The following is a 26410-nucleotide window of genomic DNA, read 5'->3' as shown; positions in this document are numbered from 1 at the left end:
TAAAAAAAGGGATTATGTCTAGATCTAGAGATGTCATCGTACCCCTTTCTTCTAGGCCGGTCATTGAGTATAATGCCTTCTTTGGCATGTATATATCTAGACACGTGACAAGTGAAATTTCAATGATACAAGGCATAAACAATATGTCCTACATAGACCAACTCAAAGCCCTGTCACTATATTCTGAATTCTACAGGCTGCCAAAAGGTGATTGATGTCTGGCATGCAAGACATCCCCAGACCAAATACTGATGGACCTACTGTACATCAGCAAGTCAAGTGACATCTGAAATACTGAGACTAGGGATCTAAACTTCTTCTGAAACATCAGCAGAACACTTTGGAGGGACAGATATATCTCAAAGAGGATCTAATGCTCTGGAATAGATTCTAAATTCCCATAAAACAAAGCACGCCCCTGTCCATATTCAACCACAACTTACATCTATGGATGGGAAACAGAAATTTACCCCAGGACTGCCCCCTGAACTACTAATGGACAGAGATAGCTCCTAAATTATTTATCCAATGCACTGGTCCCCTCAGATTATCTTCTGTATAACCAAGCTATTCTCACTAGGGACTGATTATAAATATTGATCATGAGATAGGTAAGGCCAAGCTAACACTAAATGGTATATATACTGAAAATGGCCTGCAGGAGGAGTACGCCTAGTACTTACCTGTCTGTAACATAAGGTGATGAGCATGCCCAGGTGACCCTGTCTCTCTTAGTTGCCTATTTGCTTGATGAACCTGCTAGGTGGGATCAATGTGAGGATTTGACATTAGTTCACCCACCGGGAGGAGAGGGAGCTGACATCCTGCCACAGTGGGAATGACTCAGGGAAGGACCAGAACTCTGTTGTAGTATATAGTAACTTGAGAGTGCACACCTGGCCTGGGAAAGCATGCTCTACGTCTGAGCATCATGGGTATTCAGGCATTCAAAAGCATGAACTCACGAGCAGGTTGCCATAGTGATACACTGCACCATTCCTGCCACTAATGGGAAGGAGGAGTTTTAAAAGTATAAGAAAACTTCTAACATTCTGCATGATGTCACCTGCAATCATTGCCTCTCACCTCTCTGCTCTAGCATTGACAGCAGGGAAAAATAAATTGGTAAAATGTATGCATATCTGTAGGATCAACAAAGGGACAACAAAGGGATCAACAAATCTTTTAAGGTCAGTAAAGTTAAAATCACTGCAAATTATTGCTAGTCTGTTATGAAATTTCCAACTTCATTATTTTCATTTCGTGCTTGAACTTAAACTGTAGTCTTTATTGCTCTTGGAATATTTACTTGAATCTACATCCTTTTTACTTGAATAGGTTCATAGGTGTATACTAGGTTAATGACCACTAGGCCCCTTATAAGCATTGCCATGCAACCCAAATGTGTCCCACAAATTTGATTTATATAGGGGGTGATTTACTGACTGCCAGGCCAGGGGTGAATTTTGGATTACCCATCCACTGGTCCAAATTGCACTTAAACAGGGATAGGGAGGAACTCTGCTTTACATGGATGGGGGAGCCTGTTCCAGGGAATGGGAATTCTCTGAGAAACATATCTGTCTCTCCAATATGTCTTATTTTGCAAACAAAATTTACATCTTTTAATCTAGTAGTTTTGATGCTGTTTGTTTTGCTTATGTGTAAAAGTGTCATAAAAAACATAGTTAAATAATGACTCTAGGGGCCTGGTGAGTTATATTTTAGAATATTCAAATGGCCCACTGAGGCCATATTCTTTGTCTTTAGTGAGTGCAGCCAATGCATGCTCCCTAGTTATAGTTGGAGGGTTATATTTCAGGCTATTTTTGGAGGGATGGCTGGGGGTGAGAGGGGAGTAAAGTTGGAGCTGAATTTGTCCATTAATAAGTTTGTTATATGATCAGGCTCAGTGAATATGGCACCATTGACCACCATCTCAGGACATTGCTGTGTGCTGCTCTTGAGGTTTCTGACATAGCTGTAGAATGCCTTATGGTTACCTTTCACCTAGGAGGCTATCTTAATCTCAAAGTCTGCTTTGCTTGACCTAATTATCTGTCTTAGTTGCCTATTTACTTAGATGAGAGAGTTTTTATCTTTATGGGAATTATCTTTCCTGATTTTGCCATAATTGTTTTCCTTTTGTTGTATGTATTGTTTAATTTGGGATGCCATGTGGGTGGTTTGTTTCTGGGGTTAAGCCTGGTCATACTTCTGGTAGGTACAGCAGCCTCTATGCAGCCATTAATATGGTTGTACAGAGTTTCTGAGAGCAATTCAGCATAGACGAGTGTGTTCTCTGGGATGGAAGGGGCATTGAATTTTGACAAACCATTACTACATAAAAAGTAATTTGCCTTGGAATAGTTTCTAACTACTACTGTTTTTTTTTTATGGGCTTATGGGGTTCATTTTTATTTTGAAGGTGACAACTTTATGGTCGAACTATAACCAGAGAGGAAGACACATGGGGGGGGGGGTCCAGCATTCTCCCATATTTGTAAGCATGAGGTTCAATATGTTGGATCCTGTAGTGAGCCTATTCACTGTTTGGCCAAGAGTGTTTGTATTTACAAAGTCCAGGAATCTCTGTGCATTTAGAATTAAGGCCATGTAGGATTCCAGGTCTATAGAGGGGTAATTAAAGTGTCCTATTAGTAGGGTGTTTGGATGGTAAGGTCCTTCAGTAGGTCCAAGTATGCATTGTGAACTTCTTGGGACATGGAGAGTGACCTTTAACTGGTTAGGATTTGGTACAGGATTTTGTCTATGGTGATCTGAACATTGAGGAACTCCAGCACATCATCCTGTTTGACCACCCTAGAGGTATGCTTATTATTGATGTATACTGAGACATCTTTACCTTTATCCCTTGTCTATTAAGCTACTTATCTAAAAGTGTGGAAGCCACAGAAATCTTGCACTACTAGGGTACTCTTTGCCACTTTTGGCCAGATACATTAATGCCTGCACTAAGTGTACACTAAGTGTACAAGATCTGTATTCAAGAACATCTCTGCCACATTGTTTGTGCTGTCTAGTCACTCAGAAAGATTACACTAAGTCAACATGTAGTCTACACTTTGTGGTAATCTTATTGAAACTCCTTCCATATTTAATTCTGCAAGAAAATCAGTAGGAAAACTAAATTTAGGAGGAAGAAGGTGTGAGTTATACTTGTGTTGTCTGTTCACGCAGTATGACGAACACTTATTGTACACTTAGTGTAGGTGTTGATGAATCCCAGGGCAGGCCTTGGTAACTGCACAGATATCTATATTCTCGAGTGTGAGGAGTGCTTGGAGGGAGTGTATTTTTTTAATCTCCTGGCATTGAGCAGTAACACGTTGAGGCTTTAACACATTTTCTTATGTTGTTCATCTAACTGCATTATTTTCATATCGGAAAGGAAACAGTATAAGAAGAAGAATATCAATCAACACTGAAATGACCACAAAATGAATAAACAAATATTAAAAAAACAAATGGCAACATACAAAGGATTAGGCAGAGTAGCATTTACCCCAAATCTGAATAGTTGGGTGGTGCAGTGGTACAGCAGTTAGCATTGCAGCCTCCCAGCAAGAGGCTCTCTGGTTCATTTCTCAGTTGTGGTACCTTCTGTGCACAGTCTGCATGGTCTCCTTGTGTTTGCTTGGGTTTCTGGTTTCCTCCCACATTTCAGACATGAATCTGGAGTGTTTCTTCCCAGGCCTCTGCTGAAAATGGGCTTTGTCCCAGTCGGACTTTCCCAGTAAACAGATGTTAAATAAATAGTTGTTAAATATACATTTTGAATATTGTTTAATTGATCTCTGAGAAAATTAGGGTAGTAGTACCTGAATTAGGAATTAGGAATAACTCCAGGTATCACTGCTAAAGTAATTATTTGAACTTTGTATATCATTTTTTACCCAGATTTAGCAGAAACTGCAGATGAACTCTCATTTATTATATGGTTTATTAGAAGTCAGTTATAGTGGATGCAACTGATTAAACTTATCAAATCAAATTATGTAATGATTATAGTTAAAAAATCTCCAAAGGAATAGGTGCCACAAAACCAAGAACCAGAAAAAATATGCACCAGGCACCCAAAGAGGCAGGAGGAAATGCAGCCACAAGCCTGATTGTGGAAGCAACAGCAGGTTTATTGTGGCTTCAGTTCCTCCTGCCTCTTTGGGTGCCTGGTGCGTATTTTTTAATGATTATTTTTTTAATGATTATAGTTATTAGATTTGTATGTTAGCACCAAATAATCTAATTGTCACGAGTGGTTTTGAGATTGTATGGATGAATTCTTATGAATACTGAATGAATGAATGAATGATAATATTAGTTCTGTAGTACAATATTTTAAGTCATTAACTAGCTTGTATTAACATTTTATGCTTAAACAAGAACATTTGTTAGTGTTATGACCAAATAAGGTTAACCATTTTACGTTAAATGTTTTTGCCCATATAAGGGATACACTCAGTGTCTGTTGTACTATAAGTATATCTGTTAGTGATAATTCTTTTTCAGAAAAGTAATCCAGAGATCAGACTCCATGGCAACTCATGTTAATTGTTAGGTCCTTCAAAGTAGGTAAATATGCTAAGACTTGAGATCATTGTTGAGGAAATGCTGTGGTCTTTTGCAGTGGTATAGGTGCTTATTGAGATACAAGTCAAATGATGGGTTTATTCAATGAAGTTCTTAATAAGGAGGGAGGGAATAAAGTGGGGCCATAAAGTCTCTGGATCTTTTGGAGATATGATTGAAAATAAATTCTGGTCTATATTATTCCAATAAAAGTACATATGTGCGACTACATAAAAGTCGACACATAATGCACAAAAGCTGGAAATCGCGAATGGGTGCAAAATCACCTTTTTTCCTAGGAAAAAAATTCATGCAGCCATCCACGAAAAAAAACTAAATTAAAAGCATAAATAGGTGGGAGGCTGTGCCCCCCACACCCCCCTAACTAAATATACCAACTCCAAGATTGCGCTATAGCAACAGCAAGGACAACTCCAGGTAGTTGGCCAACTCCCTCCTTGCCCTATGACAAATACATTGAAATGCTCAAATGCATTTAGATGTATTTGTGTCACTCTTTTCGCATTTGCACAAAGCAACTTTCACTGGAATTATATAGACCCAATAAATTCTGCATGGCAGAGGACTTTCCTAACCAAAAAAGTGATGGGGTGGTTCAAAAAAAAAATTATACGCATAGGCACTAAAGGTCCTGATGATTGGGTCAGGTATACATGGTATGTAGTGGTAATACTTAATTTAGTAAAGGAAACTATGCCACATTTCTTGGCATTGACAGTAAGCCCTTGATTGGCATACCAGTAATTTGTTTGGTCTAGCCATTGACAGAGAATTTGAAAATCAGAACTGGATTTGATAACCACTCAAGTTACAGTCAACAACAAATGTGGTTAACTATAGACCTTCATATCAGCCTTCATGTCAGATAAATAAAATCCAAAGATGAGGAGACCAGGCAGACCCCGTGGGATCCTACTGATGACCTTCTCTCTAGAGCAAATGTATGAAACCACACTTGCATTGACAAACATTTTGTAACTGAGTGATCCTAGAGATCCCAAATATCACAACTTATCAACCTTACCAAAGTCATACCACATGCAAAGAGTAAGTGAGATTCTAACCAAGTTCTCTAGCATCACATACCCGTGGCTTTTCTATGATGATTCTGTTTCCCAGTTCTTGTAATAGTATTTGTGGACAAATAGAAAAGGCTTTTACTTCAAAGCAAAAAGTGGTCGGATAATAAATGAGTCACTGAGTGATTTTATGAAAATCAGCTGTATCTTTTATAACACTAGTTAAAACAAAATGTTCAGGGTAAAAACACAAGAATCTAACATTGATTAGAGCAGAAATCATAAGATATCATGCCAATCTAAATGCCTAAACTGAAATTTATATGTAGCATAAACATAATGCAACATGGAAGAATGAGGTATTTTATAATCTTGACTGATAGTTAATTGGCACTAAAATAATTGGCATGTGAGATTATTTCGGTTCACTACTACAGATAAGAAGTCCATGGCATCCATTATTCTGATTTATGGTCATTTGGATTTCCTGGTTAATAAAAATGATGCAATATGATGGAATATGACAGTGATACTTTATTGTATGTATTTATTTACTGATTATTTATTTATTTATTTTATTTTTACATGTGTCAACAGAGCAAGAAAACTAGTCTGAGTATCATTTTTATCCAAAACCTGTGTCAAGAGCAAGATGAGAATTCTAACTTAAGTAAATAGAGATGAAAGGCAAAATAATATGTTTATTACTTTAATGCTATTATAAATTTTGGATTAGAAAAATTAAAAAGCATATATAATAACTCCTACTTAGTTAATAATATAGAAAACAATAACATTAAAAAAAACATAGAACACATACAAAAAAATGGTAATATAGCTGCCAATACAATATGCTTTAAGTCATTATGAGATTTGTTCATGTTAATTCATATTATAGTAATTTTTCATTTTTTCCTTAGATTCTCGATGAGGCACTGAAGATCTGCAATTACATATTTACTATCATCTTCATCTTGGAATCCATTTTTAAATTGACTGCTTTTGGCTTTCGACGATTCTTTAAGGACAGGTATAAATGTGCAAGTATTTGTTTTCCACTGTATATTTTAGGTCAGAGCATAATTATCTCCAACACTAAAGTAGAATCCTACTGCGTGTCATTTTTGTTAGTACACATTTCTGTTGCAGCATTTGCCCATATGTAGCTGCCAGTGAGGTAATGTTTTTTGTTAAGTGATAGGAATAATGTATGTTGTGAAATTATTTGAGTTGAGCCTCTTGTATAAATGACTAACTTCTTTGTCTTATTTAGAATATTATGGGTTACAGTCTAGTGTTCTACTGAAAACTCTAGAGCAAGGTGACTAATATGTTATTAGGAAAATAATGAGTTAGAAATGAGATTAAAGACAATATATAGTGGTTTAAAATTAATATAAATGTGGACATGTGTTAGTAAGTAAGCTCTATAGTGTAGAGGGATAAAGAACTGACTGCAGCCATGAAAACCTGAGTTCAGTTATGGGCCTTCTTACTGAACCAGTTGAATGGTGCTGTGAGAGAACTGGCAGGGTTTATTCAGTTTGGCTTTCTCTGAAGGACTGGGTTGTGGGGCATACTAGAGGTATTCCTTCCATATGCTTAAACTGCGTACTAAGGCAATGAAAGTGTTCTGCCAGTAGAATAAGTGGTGAGGTGTTAAGAAGAGTGTCATCACAGACTTGTCACAATGCCCAAAGCATGCCCCCATCCAAAACTGTCACACAGCACATAAGAGAGCTGGAGCATAACTCACTTCAAGCAAACTGCCTGCTTCTATGAAGCAGAGTATTGGCATACAGACTGCCTCTCCTCATCATATTCTTACCCTACTTAGCATCCCCTTTTCTAAGAAGTGAGAGTGCTGGCTCCAATGTCCAAGGGGTAATGTACATGACAAATACAGGATCAAGAAGTTAGGTGGGTTTAGGTGATAACATGTTGCCAAAAATACCAGTCAAAGCTAACCTCACTGGAAGACAAAAAAAAAGAAATGTGCTGGTTATTTTGGAATACACGGTAGGGATAGAGTATGTTTTACCTAGTATCTGGTTAATAATAGCATACTCTGTGTATCAAGTTTAATTTGAGATATATAGTGTTAAAATATAGTGATACAAGAATAACTAATAACATTGACTAAGTTATTCATTAATGTAAGACACTGGGCATATTAAGTTTAATATTAAAATAATGTATACATAAGTCTAAGCTAATACAGGTTTGGTATGAAATGAGGCACTAAAAGTTTCACTTTTTAGTGCCTGACTTGTAACTAAATATATTTAGTAACATACAAGGGCTAGAGTAGTTAAGTATTGTATACATATCAGATATAAAATAACATAATCTGATAACAATATATCTGAAAAGTGTTACATTAAAAGACATTTTAAATCAAATATAGCCTGCTTTTATTTTGCATAATATTCATCAAATATTTCTGTATGAGAACCTTATTTAAAATACTGATAAGTATGAGTCTGGCTTTTCTGGCCTAGGATAGAGTCAGAAATAATTATAAAGAATTAGTTTAACAGAAGGGACAAAGATAGCAGTGATATAAGTTCATGAAATTAAAATTTTAAGAACAAGACTGAAAGGACATGAAATATGTGACTTTGAATTTTTATCAGACTAATGACAGGCTGGGAGGAGCCTTTATGAATGAATACAATGAAAACAGCCTTGCTTCACAGAGATGCTTCCTTCAGAGTCATTCTTAAGAGACAGAATTACATACGTTTTCTGCTAGATAAGAGATATTAAATGCGGTAGGTATTTGACTAATAGCGAGCCGAAGTATTATAATTGGTATCATCTCAAGGATAACACAATTTGTTCATGCCATGGAAATGAACAAAGTCACCTTAGTATTAGATATGAGATCAGAAGATAGTTGTATGCGTGTGTGTGTTTATATGGGTCTATGTCAGATGATCGAGTTTTCAGAAACTCGAAATTCATACAGTTGAGACCATATAATCGAGCTTCCAAGAAATCGAATGTCAAAAAAAAAAAACACAAAACAACTTAAAAATCTACCTTTTGCATGTTTTTACAGGGGGATAAGTGCCCCTGCACTCCCCACACCCCCTTGTAAATTATTTATACCAACTCCAAGATCACACTACAGTGAGGAAAAGGGTACATTTCCCAATCTGCTTGTGATGCTTTTTATATAGGAAAACAGAGAGATCCCTTGGAAAATGGATATATGAGCATTATTATGATTTGAAGAAGAAAAATGAGAATAATTTTTAAACATTTACTAGTCTTCCCAGGTCATGATAACTTTCTTTTCTCTATTTTTGAGCAAGTATCTTTGAACCCCACAAGGGGGGTATCCCTGGGAGACATTAACAGAATATAAAAAGTTACAGTGGCAAATGAGACAATGCAAGGATGCTTCCAAGTCTGATTGATAATATTTCCATCACCAGGGTACTTAAACTGAGGTCTGCTAAATTAGAAATTGGAACTTTAGACTGTAGTCACAAAGGATTGTCTTTCCTTGGTATTTACTTATTTCTTTAATTTTATATTTATTCTCTACTTAAGTCATTATTCTTAACATTATTAACATTTTTAGCATTTTGTTCACTTATTAACTACACAAACACCATTGCATACATATATATACATAGTTTAGTTCTTTATTGTATATTTAAACAATATCTTTTAAACCAATTGTCTTAATAATATGTGTTTCAAATTAATTTTTTATTTACGCATATCTGCACCCCATAGGTTAATTTATTTTGGCATGTGACTGGTACTTTGTTATTTAAACTGCTTATTTAATAATGCATTTAGTTCTGATGAAGTCCAGCTGTTAATTCAAATGGACAAAAGTGCTTAACTTATCTTCTTAATAAATGAGTGGTGCGCTGAATTATTTGAGATTTTTCCTGCTTTGTTGATGACCACTTTGGGCATTCATTCTTCTGTGTTTACATCTACAAATGATGCTGTTCATTCTATTAGCTGATAAGATATACATGTAACTTGCCATAGTCTTTGGACTGCTTTAGGTTGTCGTCAAATCTTTACTAAATTAGTAAAAGACCTGTTTGGACATGGATACAAAAGCATAAATCTTCTTTTTAAGAACCAAGTGTACATGTTAGGGAATGTTCTATGTATTAAACTTGTACTCTGACTACAAGTTTCACAAATGTAGGCTTCTAGCACCAGATAACTTGCAATATATGTGCCTAGCCACAAAAAAAAAAAAAAAATGGAAAACAACCATGTAGAGTTAGTCACATTTGGCTAGACTTGCCATAATAGGGATAGATCCTGCTATTCCCAATGCACCACTTTAATGGTGCATCACTCTCCATTAGGACTATGAAGGTATGTAAGCAGGACATTTGGTATCAATATTATGTGAGGTAGGAATATATTTTGGGGTTTAGCGAGTATAAGTTAGATGTTCTGTGAAGCTAATTTGGAGAGTAGGACCAAGAAGTGAATTTGTAGCCATCTTTTAAATGGTGGTCTGAAATCAATGTTAAGCCTTAACTTGCAAGGAAATGTAAATGATAGTACTTGGATGTTTGGAATTGTTTAGGCAAATGTTTTTAGAATAGTAGGATGGCACCACCACCAGTGCTATGGGGGAGATGTGATTACTGCTGCCACTGTGAAAGCCACTTAGCAGGAAGTCACCCATTGTGACATCAAGTTGTCAGGCACTAATAGGGTTTGACTCACACTACTACCATACAGGAGTGAAGTAATAGCAAGAAAGTGTGAATGCAAATATTTTAAAAATTAGTTCATATAAAATATAGTCTGGTAGAAAAGCATAAAGGGACTATGCATTGCTATCCTGGGTATGTACTTCCAACATCCACACTCTAGACTGGATTGCACAGGCCACTTACAAAGTTGAGTCTCTGGCCAAGCACCCCAGGCCTCTTTCTCCCAGTCTCTCTGTAAGCCAATTTTCCACTTCCCCTTTATCATGGTAACAGCCTTTCACACAAAGTATTACTTACATACGCACACACGCACACACACACACACACACACACACACACACACACACACACACACACACACACACACACACACACACACACATACACACACACACACACACACACACACACACACACACACACACACACACACACTTGCATGCACACATATACATACACACACACACAATTCCCAGGAAAGACTGGAAGAATTCTTCAATTCCCAACAGACTTCTTCCTGGCATGGTTGCACTGCTACCACTGTGGGTTAGGACAAGACATACCCAGTTATGTAGCTGCTTTTAATAAACCCAAATGGAAACACATAATTTAATATCTTTCACTGGTAATAGGCCTAGGCAAGTAACTATTTACTCTCTTCTCAGATAAACAACAGTACATAAATATAGATAGAGGGAAAGATAGATAGAGAGACAGATGATAGACAGATAGATAGATAGACAGATTGATAGATAGATAGATAGATAGATAGATAGATAGATAGATAGATAGATAGACAGATAGATAGATAGACAGACAGATAGATAGATAGATAGATAGATAGATAGATAGATAGATAGATAGATAGATAGATAGATATGTATAAAATGGATGCCAGCCACATGAGTTTAAAGGTTAATAAATTAGTGTGCTTATATAAAACAGAAATAAAAAAACACAGCTAGGTTGGCACCCACAGAAGAATAAAATAAAAGATAATAAAACTAGACAGAATGAATGCAGGAAAAATTAGCCCCAGGTACCTAAATTCTCTGATCTTACAACAGAATTATAGGGGTCTATATTAGAACACCAAACATTCAAAATGTCGAGTGTTCTAATATTGAACCCTATCAGTCGAAAATACCAAACATCGAACATTCAGAACAGCAATTTTTTTCCTAGGGAAAAAATTTGCTGTTCCAAAACACATACACACAACACAAGCACACCAAACACACAGCAATCCACACACACGCACACCTAAAATCTTACACCTCACCCTACACTAAACTATACACACACAACTAACTATCCACTTACCTTAACCCAAACCCTAACCTAAGGTCCGTTACTATCGCACACTCACCTCACCTGCACCCTAACCCTAACTCACTTAACCTGCCCTAACCCTCATGTCCACACAATCGCACACATACCTAATCCGTGCCCTAACCCTAACCCGCCCTAACCCTCATGTCCACACAATCGCACACATACCTAACCCGCACTCAATCGCAAACTTACCTGAACCCGACCCATAACTTTCCAACAGAGCACTGAAAATACTGAAGCAACAGAAATGGACAACCGAATTCTTTCCCTAGGAAAGAATTTGGTTTTCTGCTTCTTCGATATTTTCACTTGTTTGCTGAAAATGGGTCGATATTAGAACACTCGACATTTTAACTGTTTGGTGTTCTAATATAGACCCAAATTTACAGTCCCTTTTTTTCGCTTTCTTTCCTGCAAATGAAAGGGGTGAATGAGAGACCAGAATTTATCTCATTATATATAAATTATGAATTGACTCGATTTATATTTTAACTACAATAAAATATATTTTAAAAAAACACATGCAAGCAGCAATACTGCCCCTAATTGTCATAAGTTACTGTAAATGAACTAATAACTAGTACTCAATAACATTCCCACCCCAAACAAAAGAGCATTTACTCTTTTCTGGCATAGCGTTGTGCAGTTATATGCATTGTATTTTCCCCTGGCCCAGGTGATCATCACATCATTCTTTTCCTGACGGAAGAAAAACAAGTAGTAAAACCACTTCTTTTACTTGTCATTGTAATGTTTCTTTAGGAGCTTAATTGCCAATGAATATCTAACTCTGTTTACTTCCCTTGGCACCACCCTGATGTCTTAGTGCTATGCAAGGTACAATGTCAGTGAGAGATTACAGGAATTACATCTAAAAGGAAAGAAAGTTATTGGTATTTCATTATTGTTGTCACCTTCACAAGGGAAAACAGCAAATCTGAAGATCCAACACAGTTCAAAAGACATTCCCTGTTCTTTTATATTTAAAAGGAGACAGCATATTCCTTAGCCATGAGTACAACACACCAATTGCAGATGAACAACAGAGAAAAGAAAGAAAACAGTACATTACATTTTTAAGTTGGTTACCTTAACCTGATGATTCTTCTGGCATCACAGTTCTTTTCCTTAAGAACTTCACTCAAGTCTTCTTGAGGCATTCACAAGAAATGAAGCTTGGGACAGGGATGTTGACATTGGGTATATTACTTCATGCGTTTAATAGATAAAACTTCTGCATTACTATTAGCACCACCTCTCCAATGCTAAACATTAATGTTATAGGCCTCCATCTAAAAAGTTTTCCTTTATGTCCACTAGCTCTTTGTAGCCATTTTAACAAATTGGGTTCAGTAAACACAGTGGTAACTTTAGAAAACTCATTCTCAATGGCTATATGACTCCTTCTTGGATAGAAAGTCTGCAGCTAAGTACACAATAGCCTCCTTATGAGAAAACCTGGATAAGTACAGGCCCCACCCCATGACTAGAAGCATCCCCCTGTACCATGAATTGTCAACATCATCAGGGCTGGCACGAACATGGAGTCCACTAAAACCCTCCTTGTGATTTTGAAATGCCAGTTCATGAGCTGTTGTCCAAATGACCTTATCTTGTCTGCTTTTCCTGGTAAGATCTGTAATGGGAGTAGCTATCATACTATACTGAGGAATGACTTTCCTGCAGTACTGTGCTGCTCTTAAGAATGTACAGAGTTGTTTCCTGGTACTGAGTTGGCCATGTCCAAACAGCCTCAATTTTGGCAGGTTCAGGCTTGAATTATTCTTCACCAGCACTTTGACTCAGATAAGATATCTTGGTCATACTCACCTGATACTAATTAGCCTTGGTAGTCAGCCCTGCCATTTGCAATCTGCCTTACAATTCCCTAACAGGTTGCACATGCTGTTCTCAGGACCAGACTGTTTATGGACAATGTTGTCCAGGTAAACAAGAGAATAATTTCCTGCTCCTACTGAGCTGAGATCTAATGGTCTCTGAAAGGTGTTGGGGCATTCTTAATACCAAAGGGTATTTTCCATAAATTGATACAACTCAAGTACTGCAGCTATCAATGGTATCTGCAAATATTCCTTAGTACAGTCAATAATAGTTACATACTTAATCCTGTCCAGCTACTCTAAGGCTTTACCTGTCCCAAACATACAGTAATCATCTGACTCTGTGCAACTGTTCAATTTCCTGTAATCTACACAGAGCTGAGTGCTGCCACCTTTCTCAGGCAATAGCATCACTGGTGAGGCCCGAGGCCTGATGAACTCCTGAATTACCCCCAGTTCCAACACAACCTACAGTTACTCTTTCAGAGATTGTCTAACTCTTTCTGGCACTGTGTAAGGGACTCATTTGATGGGTTATTGGACTCCTGTATCTATGTGGTATTCCACTAGATGGATGCACCCAGGCCTAACAGTAGACAAAGCCTGAACTTCCTGAAATGCTTCTTAGATTTCCTGAAATAACTAGGGGTTACTTGTGGAGAGAGAGTCACTCCATCCACCAAGGAGTTAGACTGAGTATCATAGAGGAGGTCTACCTCTGGATCCCATTCACACTCTTCCTGCAACTCAATGCAGAAACTAAGTACCAGGGCCTCTCTGTCATGGTAGGGCTTTATCAAGTTAACATGGTAGAATTCATTCTTCTACCTCCAGTGTGGCAACTGCTCCATTTAATTGGAATCACTCACCTTTTTTACAGTGGTGAAAGGGCATTCCCAGGCTGACTGAAAATTGTTGCACCTGAATGGAATAAATACTATCACATTTTCCCCATGCTAAGAACTCCTGGAACATCCTCATAACCTCCCTAAGCTTAGTCCTGAAATTTAGGTTATGTTACACAACAGAATTATTGGGGGAGTCAGACTCACCCTCCCACTCAACACACATGAAACCTACAGGCCTACCTACCCTGTGACCACTGAGAGAATGAAAAAAATAGATTCCTGGGGCTCCTCTCTATATGAAAAAATAAGATGGTTCTGAGACATTACCACTTCTTCATGAAGAAGTCTACAAATGCTCTGAACACACTTCAGTGAAGAGCTAAACCATTCCACAGATCAATTTAGGTAATCTTTAGGTGCTTGACCTGATAATTCTTCTACAAACATGGCAGTAGGTCTGACATAAAGCTGGCATCACTTTATGCCAATATTTCCCTAGGAAAACCTGTTCTGCTGAAAATGTTCAAGCAAAACATGCTTGCAAAACATGTGCTACTTTCTGTACATTCATTGAAAACAGAGCCACTACTTCTGGGTAGCTAGTGGCATAGCCCACCACCATTTGGATATATTTCTTCCCTATGGAGCTTGGGGGTACTTAGAGGTTCAATAATAGTCATAGGTACCCTTTGAGACAGTTCCTCAGAACAGGCAAAGTAGCCTTCGCCTTTTCTCTAGCCTTGTCAACCTTGTGACACTGCTCACAGGTTCTGCAGAACCTTTTTACATCCTAAGCAAACCTAGGCAAATAAAAAATGTATAGGCCAGCTTTTAGTTTGTTTTATGCCTATATGGCTTGCAAAGGGAATATTACTGTCTATGCCCAGAAGTGCTAGTTAGAAAGCCCTGGACACCCCCTTAAGGGGGTCTATTCTCTGTACAACAATCCTTATTCCCAGTATAAAATAAAAGATGGCTGTCATGGTGGTAGTCTTGCTTGATGCTTTCTAAGACCATTGTTCTTTTCACTGGCTTAGTGGACAATGAGACTGTGCATCTCCCATTTGGTTACATCTAAAACAAGTAACTCCAAAAATCTGTGTGTGCTTCCAGACTCATGGCTTTTCCCTTATCCTGTGTAATCGGGTAGGCTGACTTAACCTGCCCCCTTGAGTTCCCTATTTTAATGTACAGTGCTGGCTCCACTGCTTGTCTAGTAACAACCTGCTGACTAGGTAAATGTGCCCCATCCCTCCCCATCACCTCAGTAGTGCTGCACTGCCAGTCTGCTGGCTAAATCCTCATGTCCTCAGGTACACTGGTAAGGTCTTGTTTCCTGACCAAAAGATCTTCAAGCATTTCAAATGCTTAGAGGCTGCCTACATTGCCTTACACCTGAGAAGTGGATCACCCACTGCACTTGCTCAAATTAGTATTAAGTCTAGTTTTTTTATCAAATACCTTTACAAAGCTATACAAATCATTCCCATTTTAGATTGAGTGAAAATGTTTGTACTGACATAAGTTCTTCAGTGTAATTTCTCAGTACCCATGACTTGTGTGTCTCTGGCATAGGATGATCATCTAGTTTTCATGTTGGCATTACTTTTCTCTCTCTTGCACCTCCAGTTGCTGTACTGACTCAACTGCCTTGAGTTCTGTATGCTTCATTTCAAGCATCTGTCTCTGTAATTCCAGTTGGGTTTTAAAGTAATTTTAGAATGGAACCGACTAGCCTTTGTCAACCACCTGCACCATCTCTCTGTGCTGCGCTGCATATAAAGCTTCCAACATCTCCATTCTGGTCATATTAGTTTGCTGGGTTCCTCGTGCTTTGCATTTCTCTGTCAGCTGTACCGCCAGCATTTTAGTGTAGTAGTCAGAAAAGCCCATTTTCTGCCTGTGTCTAACCTAAGTTTGTAAAAAAAATAAAATGAATACTAAGTGCAGCCAAATCCACACACAGACTGAACTGCACACAGGCCACTTACATACCTAAGCCTTTGACGAAGAATCATCAGGCCCCTCCCTCATTATTTTTTTATGTGAACCAATGTCTTCAAGTGCTCCTTTATCCATGGTAGCTGCATTTTACACAGAGTATACACACACACACACACACACACACACACACACACACACACACGCAAACACACACATGCAAACACATGCAAACAACACACGCACGCTCTCACAATTCTTAAGGAAAGACATAAGTCTATAATTCCCCAAAACTTTCTTCCTATAATGGTCGTACTGACACTGACCTATTTTAAGAGCCAGAAACACCTGGTTAGCTGGTTGCCTTTAATCAAACCCAATATAAACTCACCAGTTAATATCATTCACTGGTAATACACATAAGCAGTATAATTAGAGAAGTGCCACACACCTTGATGACCAACCAAGTAATTAATGATTGTCCTCTTCTCAGATTAACAGCAGAGTGTGCATGTGTGTGTGTGTGTGTGTGTGTGTGTGTGTGAGAGATAGAGAGAGAGAGGGAATGCCACAAGCAGCTGTTTATTACATTCTGCACATTGTAGTAGTAAATTTGATTCAGATATATTCAAATTAGCTAATAATAAGGCCTTACTTCATTGCAGCTAACATTTCTCAGAATCACAAATGGGCACACTGTGGGAGAAGGGCCTTTTTAGCATGAGCCATACTGCTTATGCTAGGCACTTTAATGAATTCCCAAGTCTATGTATGAAATGGTTAGATTACAAAAATGCATTCAACAGCATCTCACATTCATGGATACTGGAATGCATACAGATGTATAAAATACGTGTTATATTAACCATTTATATTGCTGTGACTATGAACAAATGGCAAACCACTTTGCAGCTGAGCCATGACAAAGGGTAAGTTATTACCCCAGGGATAAAAATAAAAAAAAAACACTCTTGGGTCAGTCTTTGTTGCCACTGCTGTCCTGTCTCGTTCTTAACTTAGCTGTTTACTTAACAGGCTAGGCTATGGTTACAGCTTAACTTCCAGAAATTAATCTTGTTCAAAGGCATCTCATCTGCTTTTTGTTGATGACTAAAAAGTGTATAGTTCATCAGATGAGGATCTGGAAGAATAACTACAAATGGTTAAAACTTTTTCAGATGATATAAGAATGAAATGTGGTCTAAATAAGTCTTCAAAAGCAACATTTACAAAATAAAAGATGCAGAACCAAGAAAATATCAACCTGTAATAGGTATATGATATATAATAACTTGAACAAGGGGTGTGTGTAAATATTTGGGACTAGGTAAAGGGCTGGCAGCAATATAATATGAAGAAATAAGAACAAAGCTTAGTACAGAATACATCAGAAGAGTAAAGCCAATACTATAAACTGCCTTGGCATCTAAAAATAAAGTCCAAGGTATAAATCAATTTGTTCTTCCTGTTTAAACCTGCATCTTTGGTATTACTGACTGGGCCCAAATAGCATTGAATCAATTGGATAAGAATAAAAGACATATGCTTCATGCTTTGCTACACAAACATTACTGCATACCAAGATTATATATCCCTTCCGTGGAAGGATGTATTGGACTCCTCAAAATTGATTACGTGTGCAGTCATGAGACTGCATTCATATGCACACTGACCTTATCAGATCCTCACATAATGAAAGTTTTAAAGTATGAAGAGAAGAAGTATACGATGGTAGATCTGTTTAGTTTAGCAGAAGCATTTCGGAAAGGAGTGGGGAAAAGAAATCTTACAAGAAGTAGACAAATATCAAACGGCAATGGAAACTGCCTTTCATAAGGGATGACCTTCAACAGATCCTGGAAACTACATACCCATTAGACTGACTAGTTTTATTTGCAAAGCCATTTAAAATAATTATCAATGAAATTATAAACAAGGACATAGAAAATATCCAGAGACTAGATCCTTCCCAATTTAACTTTATCAAAGGAAGGTCAACCTTACTGAATCTGGCAGACTTATTTGAAAAGGTCTCTAAGGCAATGGATGAGGTGAAAAAGGTGCATACTGCTTACCTAGATCTGGCTAAAGAATTTGATAACAATAACCCACTTGGGCATTGTCAACAAACTTATGGAACTAGACATAAACATATAACATACTGGATAGCTGGCTCACTGATAACCCAAGAGGTTAGAATCTGTGAAGCCATCTCCACAAGGAGGATGGTCATCAGTAGAGTCCCACAGGGCTCTGTGCTCAGCCCATTCCTCTTTAGTATCTACTTCTCAGATGTCAAAGCCAATGTCAAAGACCATTGGCTGAACAAGTCTGCAGATGATTGCAAACTGGGAGGAGTCAATGAATCCACCCAAGATGAGATCACCCTTCAGGAAGGTCTAACACAGGCAAACACTTGTTACCAATGCCATGGCTTAAAACTCACTACCAAGAAATGCATTATAGTACCTTTTAGGAAGTCTACTACCCCAGGTAAATATGTCGTCAATAAAACACCCCTAAAAGTTGATTCAATAGACAGGGATCTGTGAATTCATGTTGATAGTACCTAGCCTTGAATCAGCTTCCAAGGTACTAAAAAAATCCTTCTATATCGCTCAATTTATAAACAAGGATATGGCATCTAGGTCTTTAGAGGTCATCATATCACTATGTTTAGCACTCATCAGACCCATTGTATAGTACAATTGCCCATGCGGTAAGAACCTGACCGGACACATGCAACAACTAGAATGTCCACAAAGTTTCCTTACAAAAAGAATACAAGGAGTAAATGCAATGTCCCATGCTGATCACTTCAAAGCCCTATCTCTTTACTTGGTATCATACAGATGCCTAAGAGGTGATCTTTGCCTGACATACAGGCTATCCCTGAACAGTGTTTTGATGAACCTTTTGCACATCTGCAAAACAAACAGCATCAGAACTACTAGACTAAAAGACCTAAATGCTTCTTGTGACATAAACAGGACATGCTGTAGAGTCAGATATGTTTCTCAGAAAAGTCCCGTTCTTTGGAACAGGCTCCCAACCCATGTGAAGAAGAGTTCTTCCCTGTCCTTTTTAAGCACAACTTGGATTAATGGATGCGTAATTGGAAATTCACCTCTGGTATGGCTCTTATGTCTCTGATGGACGCAAGTAGTCAGGAAATCACCTCCCATATAAATATATAAATAAAATTTGTGGCCCACATTTGGGTTGAATAGCTAGGTTATAAGGGCCCTAGTGGTCGTTAGCCTGGTATACACGTTTCTGCCAGAAAAGAGCCTGAAGTAGTCATCTCCTAGTTCCTACAGTTTGCTAATATAAGGAAATAAATTACAAAAGGCTTATAAAGGAAGGCAAGAGTTATTAACTATATCACAATTCCAAACAGGCAAAATTATTATTTTAATTACAGTACTTGATAAGTATAGCATTCTAATATTGTTAGGAATAATATGAACTTTACATAATATCCAAGCTTAATATGAACATTAGGCAGAAAATGAATAAATCATGTAGAATTTGTTATTTTTTCCACCATGGATAAATAAATGGCATGAGCACCATATATGTTGCCAAGAGCTCACAAGACCATATCCATGCCAACATAATTTACATAAATCAACCCAACTCATTCTTATGTGGAAAATATAAGCATTTAAGAGAACCTTTTCTTGAATTACTTTGTTTCTATAGGATCCGAATATTATGTTGTGTCCAAAGTGCTTGAGAATTGTCATATAATATGTGAGCAGTTGTTTCAATATTCAATTTATCTAACATCTTTGTTAATGCAGGTGGAATAGGAAATTCAAGTAAAGCAAATAATCTAGAAATGGATTTCTAGCCTGCGTAAATTGAAATATTCTGTACAGGTGTTAGTAAGAAAACATACAGGGATTCATAAAGGTTACCTCCAAGTGTACACCTATATATGTATTGCTTTTTATTTACCAGGATGGTGAAACTGGGCCCATTTTCAACACAGTGGTTAATACAGTTTGATTTATGCAGGAGTATTATACAATAATAAGTAGGTTATATTTATATATATATATATATATATATATATATATATGTGTATATATATATAAGTATATATATATACATATATGTATATATATATATTTATATATATATACAGCAATATACAAATTACATTTACAAAGGAGCAATGGAATGCAGTGTACAGTTATAAATACAAATAGGATTTATTTACATTTACAGGATAAGGTAGAAGAACTGGAAAGATATGGGTTGGTGGTAGTCTAGAGATCTGAGAGAGAGAGAGAGGTATAGACTGGGTGAGTCAGTCAGGTTGTCAACAAGAACAAATCCTGAAGGAATCTAGGTGTGGTTTTAAAGCTACATGCACAGCTGTTCTCTTGTTCTCTTTTAGTGGATAGGTAGCAAGCTCCTTTGGCTGGTGACACAGAATGAGTATAGTGCGTCTCCAGTTCTATCATGGGATTTAAAAGTTATTAGTAGGCTCTGATCACTTGAGCCAGGGCAACATGGTAGGGAGTAGTGCTTGAGAATGTTTAGTAGAGAAGGTCATGTACATGATTTGTGTCTTAATCTGTGGGCAATTTGAAGATGAGTGAATGTATGATGATGAGGTAGTTCTAGCCAGTTGAGCTCCTTTAGTGTTAGGAGTGGTGTTAAGAGTAGGATGCATTAGCTGCAAACTCAGCTATTTTGTTAAAGCTGCCTATTTAGTAAGGTGGCTTGAATGTTACAATTGTAGTTAGAAGAATCATTTGTTGAAATACATTCAAACAGAATATTTCAACAAATGATTCTTCTAACTACAATTGTAACATCCAACACTAAGTGTAGACTTTCTGTATTCAACAGCATCCCTACCACATTGCTTGTGCTATCACTTCACTCAGAAAGACTAACTTAGTGTTAACCTTTATGAAACCCAGGGAGGATTTTTGTAACTATCTTCAGAATCCAATTTTGATGTAATATATTCAGTTAAATCATTATATATAAATACGTAAAAACTTTAAAAAGATAAATCTTGAGAGAGAAAAGAGTTTAGGGGAGCAGAGAAGAACGTTATATAAGGAATTTCCTTTTGAAGCTGAGCAGTTAAATGCAATTACAATCACAGAAAATGTATTTGTGTAAAATAAGAATATTTTTGTTGGATGTTGAATATTTTTAACATTGAGAATGGAAGAAATTCTACCAGTAATTAAAGTCAACCATGTTAATAATCTTAATTTGTGTAAGTTATCAATTATAGCAGAAAGAACATTTTCATAGGGATCTATATCACTTTACCAAAGACCCTATTCAGTGAATGACTATTTGTTGAACCCACTTAAGAGAAAAGTTATTTTAGCGAACAATCATTTCAGCGAGTTTTTTCACAGGGAAAGGAAGCAGTTAGCCATCATCAGAAATTTGCCCCTTTTCCCATTGTAGTGTGATCTCAGAGTTGGTACATTTAGTTAGGAAGTGTGTGTGGGGGGGTGCAGCTCACACACTGGGGGGTGAGGTGGGTGAAGCCTCCCACTTTGCTGAGTTTTAAAGTGTGTAGTGTTTGTTATGGTCAGTAGCTGACCCACTATTTTTTCCCCTGTGAAAAAAGTTGCTGGAACAATCATTTGCTAAAATTACTTTCCTCTTAAGTGGGTTTGATGAATAGTCATTCACTGAATAGACTATCTGACAAACTGATATTGATCCTTTTCAGAGATATAATTCTATGTAGAATGGTTTAATATCATCTGCATGAAGGAAGTTATTTATTTTCTATTGCAGACACATTTAACAAAAGAAAGAATAATAATCTCCAATAGAATTCTGGGGTGCTCCATCTCCAGCAAATTTGTACCACATATGTGTCATTTTGGAACTCCAGCTCAAAGCTAAGGGAAACATTGTGGTTTAATATAAAACAGATCAATGATGATATGTTTTCTTATAGAGATACATTCTTCCAGCAAATAATAAATTAGCATTTCTCCTATCAGTAGAAATATCTGACATTGTTTGATTTATTCTAGAATTTTGAGCTTTTGCTAAAATAATGAGTATATCCAACTTAGAATGTTTATTTACAAAAAACTGGTAAACATGACTGACATTAATTAAGGTAAATGAACTTTGATTTAATAAAATTAATATTCTATCTGGTGTGATTATGAGCTAATTTAAAAAGGTTAGATATGGCCTCAAAGAAATATTTCATGAGCATTGTCAGCAAAGTATCATCAGCATGCACAATAAATATTATGTTGTTGCTATTCATTAACATATAATCTATTGACATATCTGATTCAGTCATGTTATGGATAGTTTTAATTGCAAGAAGAAACAAAGTGAGAGATGAAAGGCAACCTTGATGGACCCCATACGTTTGTTGTCATAGTTTAGAGGATGGTCTGTCTAGTGAAATGTAGTATTTGGTATAGAAAAAAGGCTTTATCAAATTAAGTTGAGTAATTGAGCTAATTTTGTTATAACATGGAAGAAATATATCATATTTATAGAAACAACAACTTTCTCTGCACCCGAAGAATTAAAGGCCACTGAAAACTTTGGATAATTTATTTTATTCTTAAAATGCAATAGGATGGTTGTATTCTTCATAGTATAAAACCAGATTGACTTGTAAGTATCGGAGTTAATGTTTTTTGGTAATAAAGTTATATTAACTAATTTGGCTATTATGGTATAGCCCTTATTTAATAAGGCTATAAGATGTTAACTCTGTGGATTAAAACTGTCCTTATCAGGTTTCTTTATTAGAATCAGTTTAAAGAAAAAAGGCAAAGCAGCTATTACTTCTATAAGAAGTAACAATTTTGAAGCAACTTATGTGAAACTGTTTTACAAAATTCAATTGGAATTATGTCCGTCCCATAAATATAGATAACTAGATCTTAAAAGGGCTGTATTTGTCCTTGTTAACCTTAATTAACAAATTAAGCAGAGATAATTATTCTAATAGATTATTTCATTTATAGGAATTAATAAGTCTCTTCTACAGTCAGTTGAACAGCATTCTTGCAATATGAGCTTTAAAAGCATCCCAAAGTTGAAAAAGGTTTCTGTGAGTGTATAGTTCAGAAATCATCTATTGCAGTTTTAATTCTGATAAAATATTTAATGAACCTTATGTTATCAAAATATGCCTTTCTGATAGAATGATATATGAAACCACATTTATAAATAAATGAACATAATCTCTAAAGGTAGTGGTACTTGAAGTTCCTTGAAAAAATAAGTAGAAACAAAAAGATTTCCTATTGTCAATATGTGCTCGTGTGAGAGCGTGTGATCTGCTTGCTTCTTTTGCCTTTTTCTATATTTCTGTTTTCTGGTTATTTTTAGATGGAATCAATTAGATCTGGCAATAGTTCTACTTTCCATTATGGGAATCACTCTGGAAGAGATTGAAGTCAACCAGTCATTACCCATCAACCCCACTATCATACGAATCATGAGAGTCCTGCGAATTGCTCGAGGTGGGTATCATTCTGAGCTGCCATTGTCCTTTCAACCTCACCATCATGTTGAATATAGGCTGATCTCTGATAGAAAATAGCTGGGCTGTATCACTGATCATTAGTCATGCAGGCCTTTTCATCACAGCTGCATGAAGAGAAGCTGCACATGGGTAATATCACATTTATTATCCAGACCCCACGCCATTTTAGAGTCAATACAATAAATTACATGTCATGTAGCATACATTCTCTGTAGACTGCTGGCAAAATTTACAGTGACATAGCACTATGATCTGCTTGTTAACATTAGCATGTTGTCTGATGCAAGGCATATCAGGTAGACCAGGCATACAGTGTTTAAGGAATGGAGGAAGTATTGACTACTCTGCTAGTATTGGCATATACATGGTACATATCATTTGAAAATGTCAAGGATTCATATGTGAATACTTTTCATAGCTCATCAACATGATCACATTTCACATCGTGCATAGTTAGAAAAGTGATGGTAAACAGTTTGCATATGGAGCAGTTATACAGTAGCTTAATCACATTGCAGGCTGTCTACAATATTTAATACATTTTACAGTATGTAGGACATGTATTTGAGATGTTGCTACTGCCCTGAAGGTAGTGGTAGTAGCCAACACAGATGTAATCACGTGACTATTGTGAGTTGCCGGAGAAAGGATATATTCTCTCTCTTTTTATCAAGAGCACATTCATGGTCAGAGAAATGCAAGTGATTTTAGTAAGTTCTACTATAACTGGGCAGCAAGAAATTCTGAGAGTATTAAAGTGCACTCTGCCAGAGCATTAAGATGTGATAGCTGTTATTAGGTATCATCACATAAAAACAAAACACTACATAATGTAGAAGGGTTGCAGTGCAAGTGATGGAAGGCTCCATGAGGCACTGCGACAACACCATAAGCATGCAGACTGCCAGACAAGTTACATGGTCCTAAAACAGAAGTCTTGTAAGGGGCAATTCATCAGATGCACCTGTGGCAATGGTGTATACCATGAGAGCTATAAGGTATATGAATAGCTTTCATTTTAAGGGCATCACTGTGCTAAATGCTGAAAAATGTTGGTAGTAACTGAGAATATGCTATCACTAGTGTCAGTAGATCTTGAAGAAGAAATAGGTAAGTACTGATAAGGGTGGTATCATACTTAGCTTGTATATAACAATGTAACTTAATATCAGATAGTTGAAAATAACATGACCAGGATGAGAGATAACTGAAGTATATGGAATAAAAACATCATGCTAGTAGACTTCTGGTACAAGTTTCACTCTGATACAATGAAATTTCATGAATTTGTGAAAAAAATTAATCTTGTCAAATGTATTTATACCTCATTTCAATTTAAGTTTCAGTAGTTCAGCCCACATGTTGCTGTTTACGTTGTTCTGCATTTCCTTGAAGATGAGTTCAGATTCTAGCTGCCCATTAACCACTGACTGGGTTTACTGTTTGTGCAAAACTGTTGTTTGATGTTTGGGTGTTTCTTCCTTTTCATTTGTTCTGCAACCACAGAATTAATATATAGCATATAAAAGTTCAGGTGTTGTGAAAGGCTTGACCCCCTACACTAGAGGTGAAGAGGACTTGCCCCCTAAAATGCTTTCTTTTTAATCTGTGCATATTTTGTATATATTATTTGTGTATGCCAATCAGCTATTATCGGCAAGTTTATTTTTTTGTAATTGTGCCTTAAGCATTTATGGTGGAAGCTGATTTTTACCATCCTTGCACCCAAACCATTTGAACCTTTCTAATCATTCTAATTAGCTACAAAGGCTGACAGAGACAGTAGCAGGCCTGTTTCCTGTGTCATTAGTCAAATATGCCTGCAACCTCCATTTTTTTTTCTTGTAATCGGATGGCCTTAAGTTTATGCAGGTGCAGAATGGCTACTGACAGTTTTATTGATTCAAGTTTGAATAAAGTAATTAGTGCTGGAGGATAGCCTTGCCACCCATCCTGAGTGATAAAAGACCAAAAATGGGATATCTCTAGTGCATCCAGGATTGGAAATCCTCCAGTGGAGACCAGGGAAATGTAACTATCTTGAAAGCCATTTTCAGTAGGTGGCAAGGTTGATGACTCAGTGAATTTGTGAAAGGGTGTGATAACCTGTGCATAGAAACCCACTGCAAGCAAACACTAGAACTGGAAGTATTTTAGAAATGTAAAGCTAGTAGGAAAACCACTCCCATCCTATGATACTAGTTATCCATTATTTTTGACTCCTACAATTATGATAAACCATATGGGGTCACAGAGCTGCTGACAGGGTATTTGGCGAAGAAGAGACTTTAAAATGCTAGTAGGGTACAGTAGAGGAGAAGCATTTAAAATGTTTCTAAAGGTACATCAATGTGCCTTAGTTTTATAATGCCCTAGAGGAATAATCAATGAAGTATGGCAATATTGCAACAGGTGCAAAACAAATACTAGGTCACTAAAAACAAAGATTGAAAAGCATTTTACTTAGCTGGATAATTTCAGTAGGAATACCTAGAAATAACATGAATAAGTTCACTGTGCAATTATAAACCACGCAGTATTTCTCAGTGAAATTCCAAAGTGCTTTGTCAATTGATCAATCTCTGTG

The 26410-nt window shown here is 36.8% G+C and overlaps 1 protein-coding gene across 3 annotated transcripts in view; it reads left to right on the top strand.

Moving 5' to 3' along the window:
• Window positions 1–26410, top strand: part of LOC122817286 (voltage-dependent T-type calcium channel subunit alpha-1G-like) — a 1023270-nt gene that overhangs the window by 763730 nt on the left and 233130 nt on the right. For all 3 annotated transcript variants that reach the window (XM_044090511.1, XM_044090510.1, XM_044090512.1), the window contains exons 22-23: window positions 6551–6660; window positions 23667–23800. In XM_044090511.1, coding sequence (XP_043946446.1) covers window positions 6551–6660; window positions 23667–23800 — 244 coding nt within the window. The remainder of the gene's footprint in view (window positions 1–6550; window positions 6661–23666; window positions 23801–26410) is intronic.

Source organism: Protopterus annectens, chromosome 12.part0 (genome assembly GCF_019279795.1).
Source record: "Protopterus annectens isolate FY-2018-M chromosome 12.part0, PAN1.0, whole genome shotgun sequence".
Taxonomy (NCBI): domain Eukaryota; kingdom Metazoa; phylum Chordata; order Ceratodontiformes; family Protopteridae; genus Protopterus; species Protopterus annectens.
This window is presented reverse-complemented; position numbering and strand designations above follow the sequence as displayed.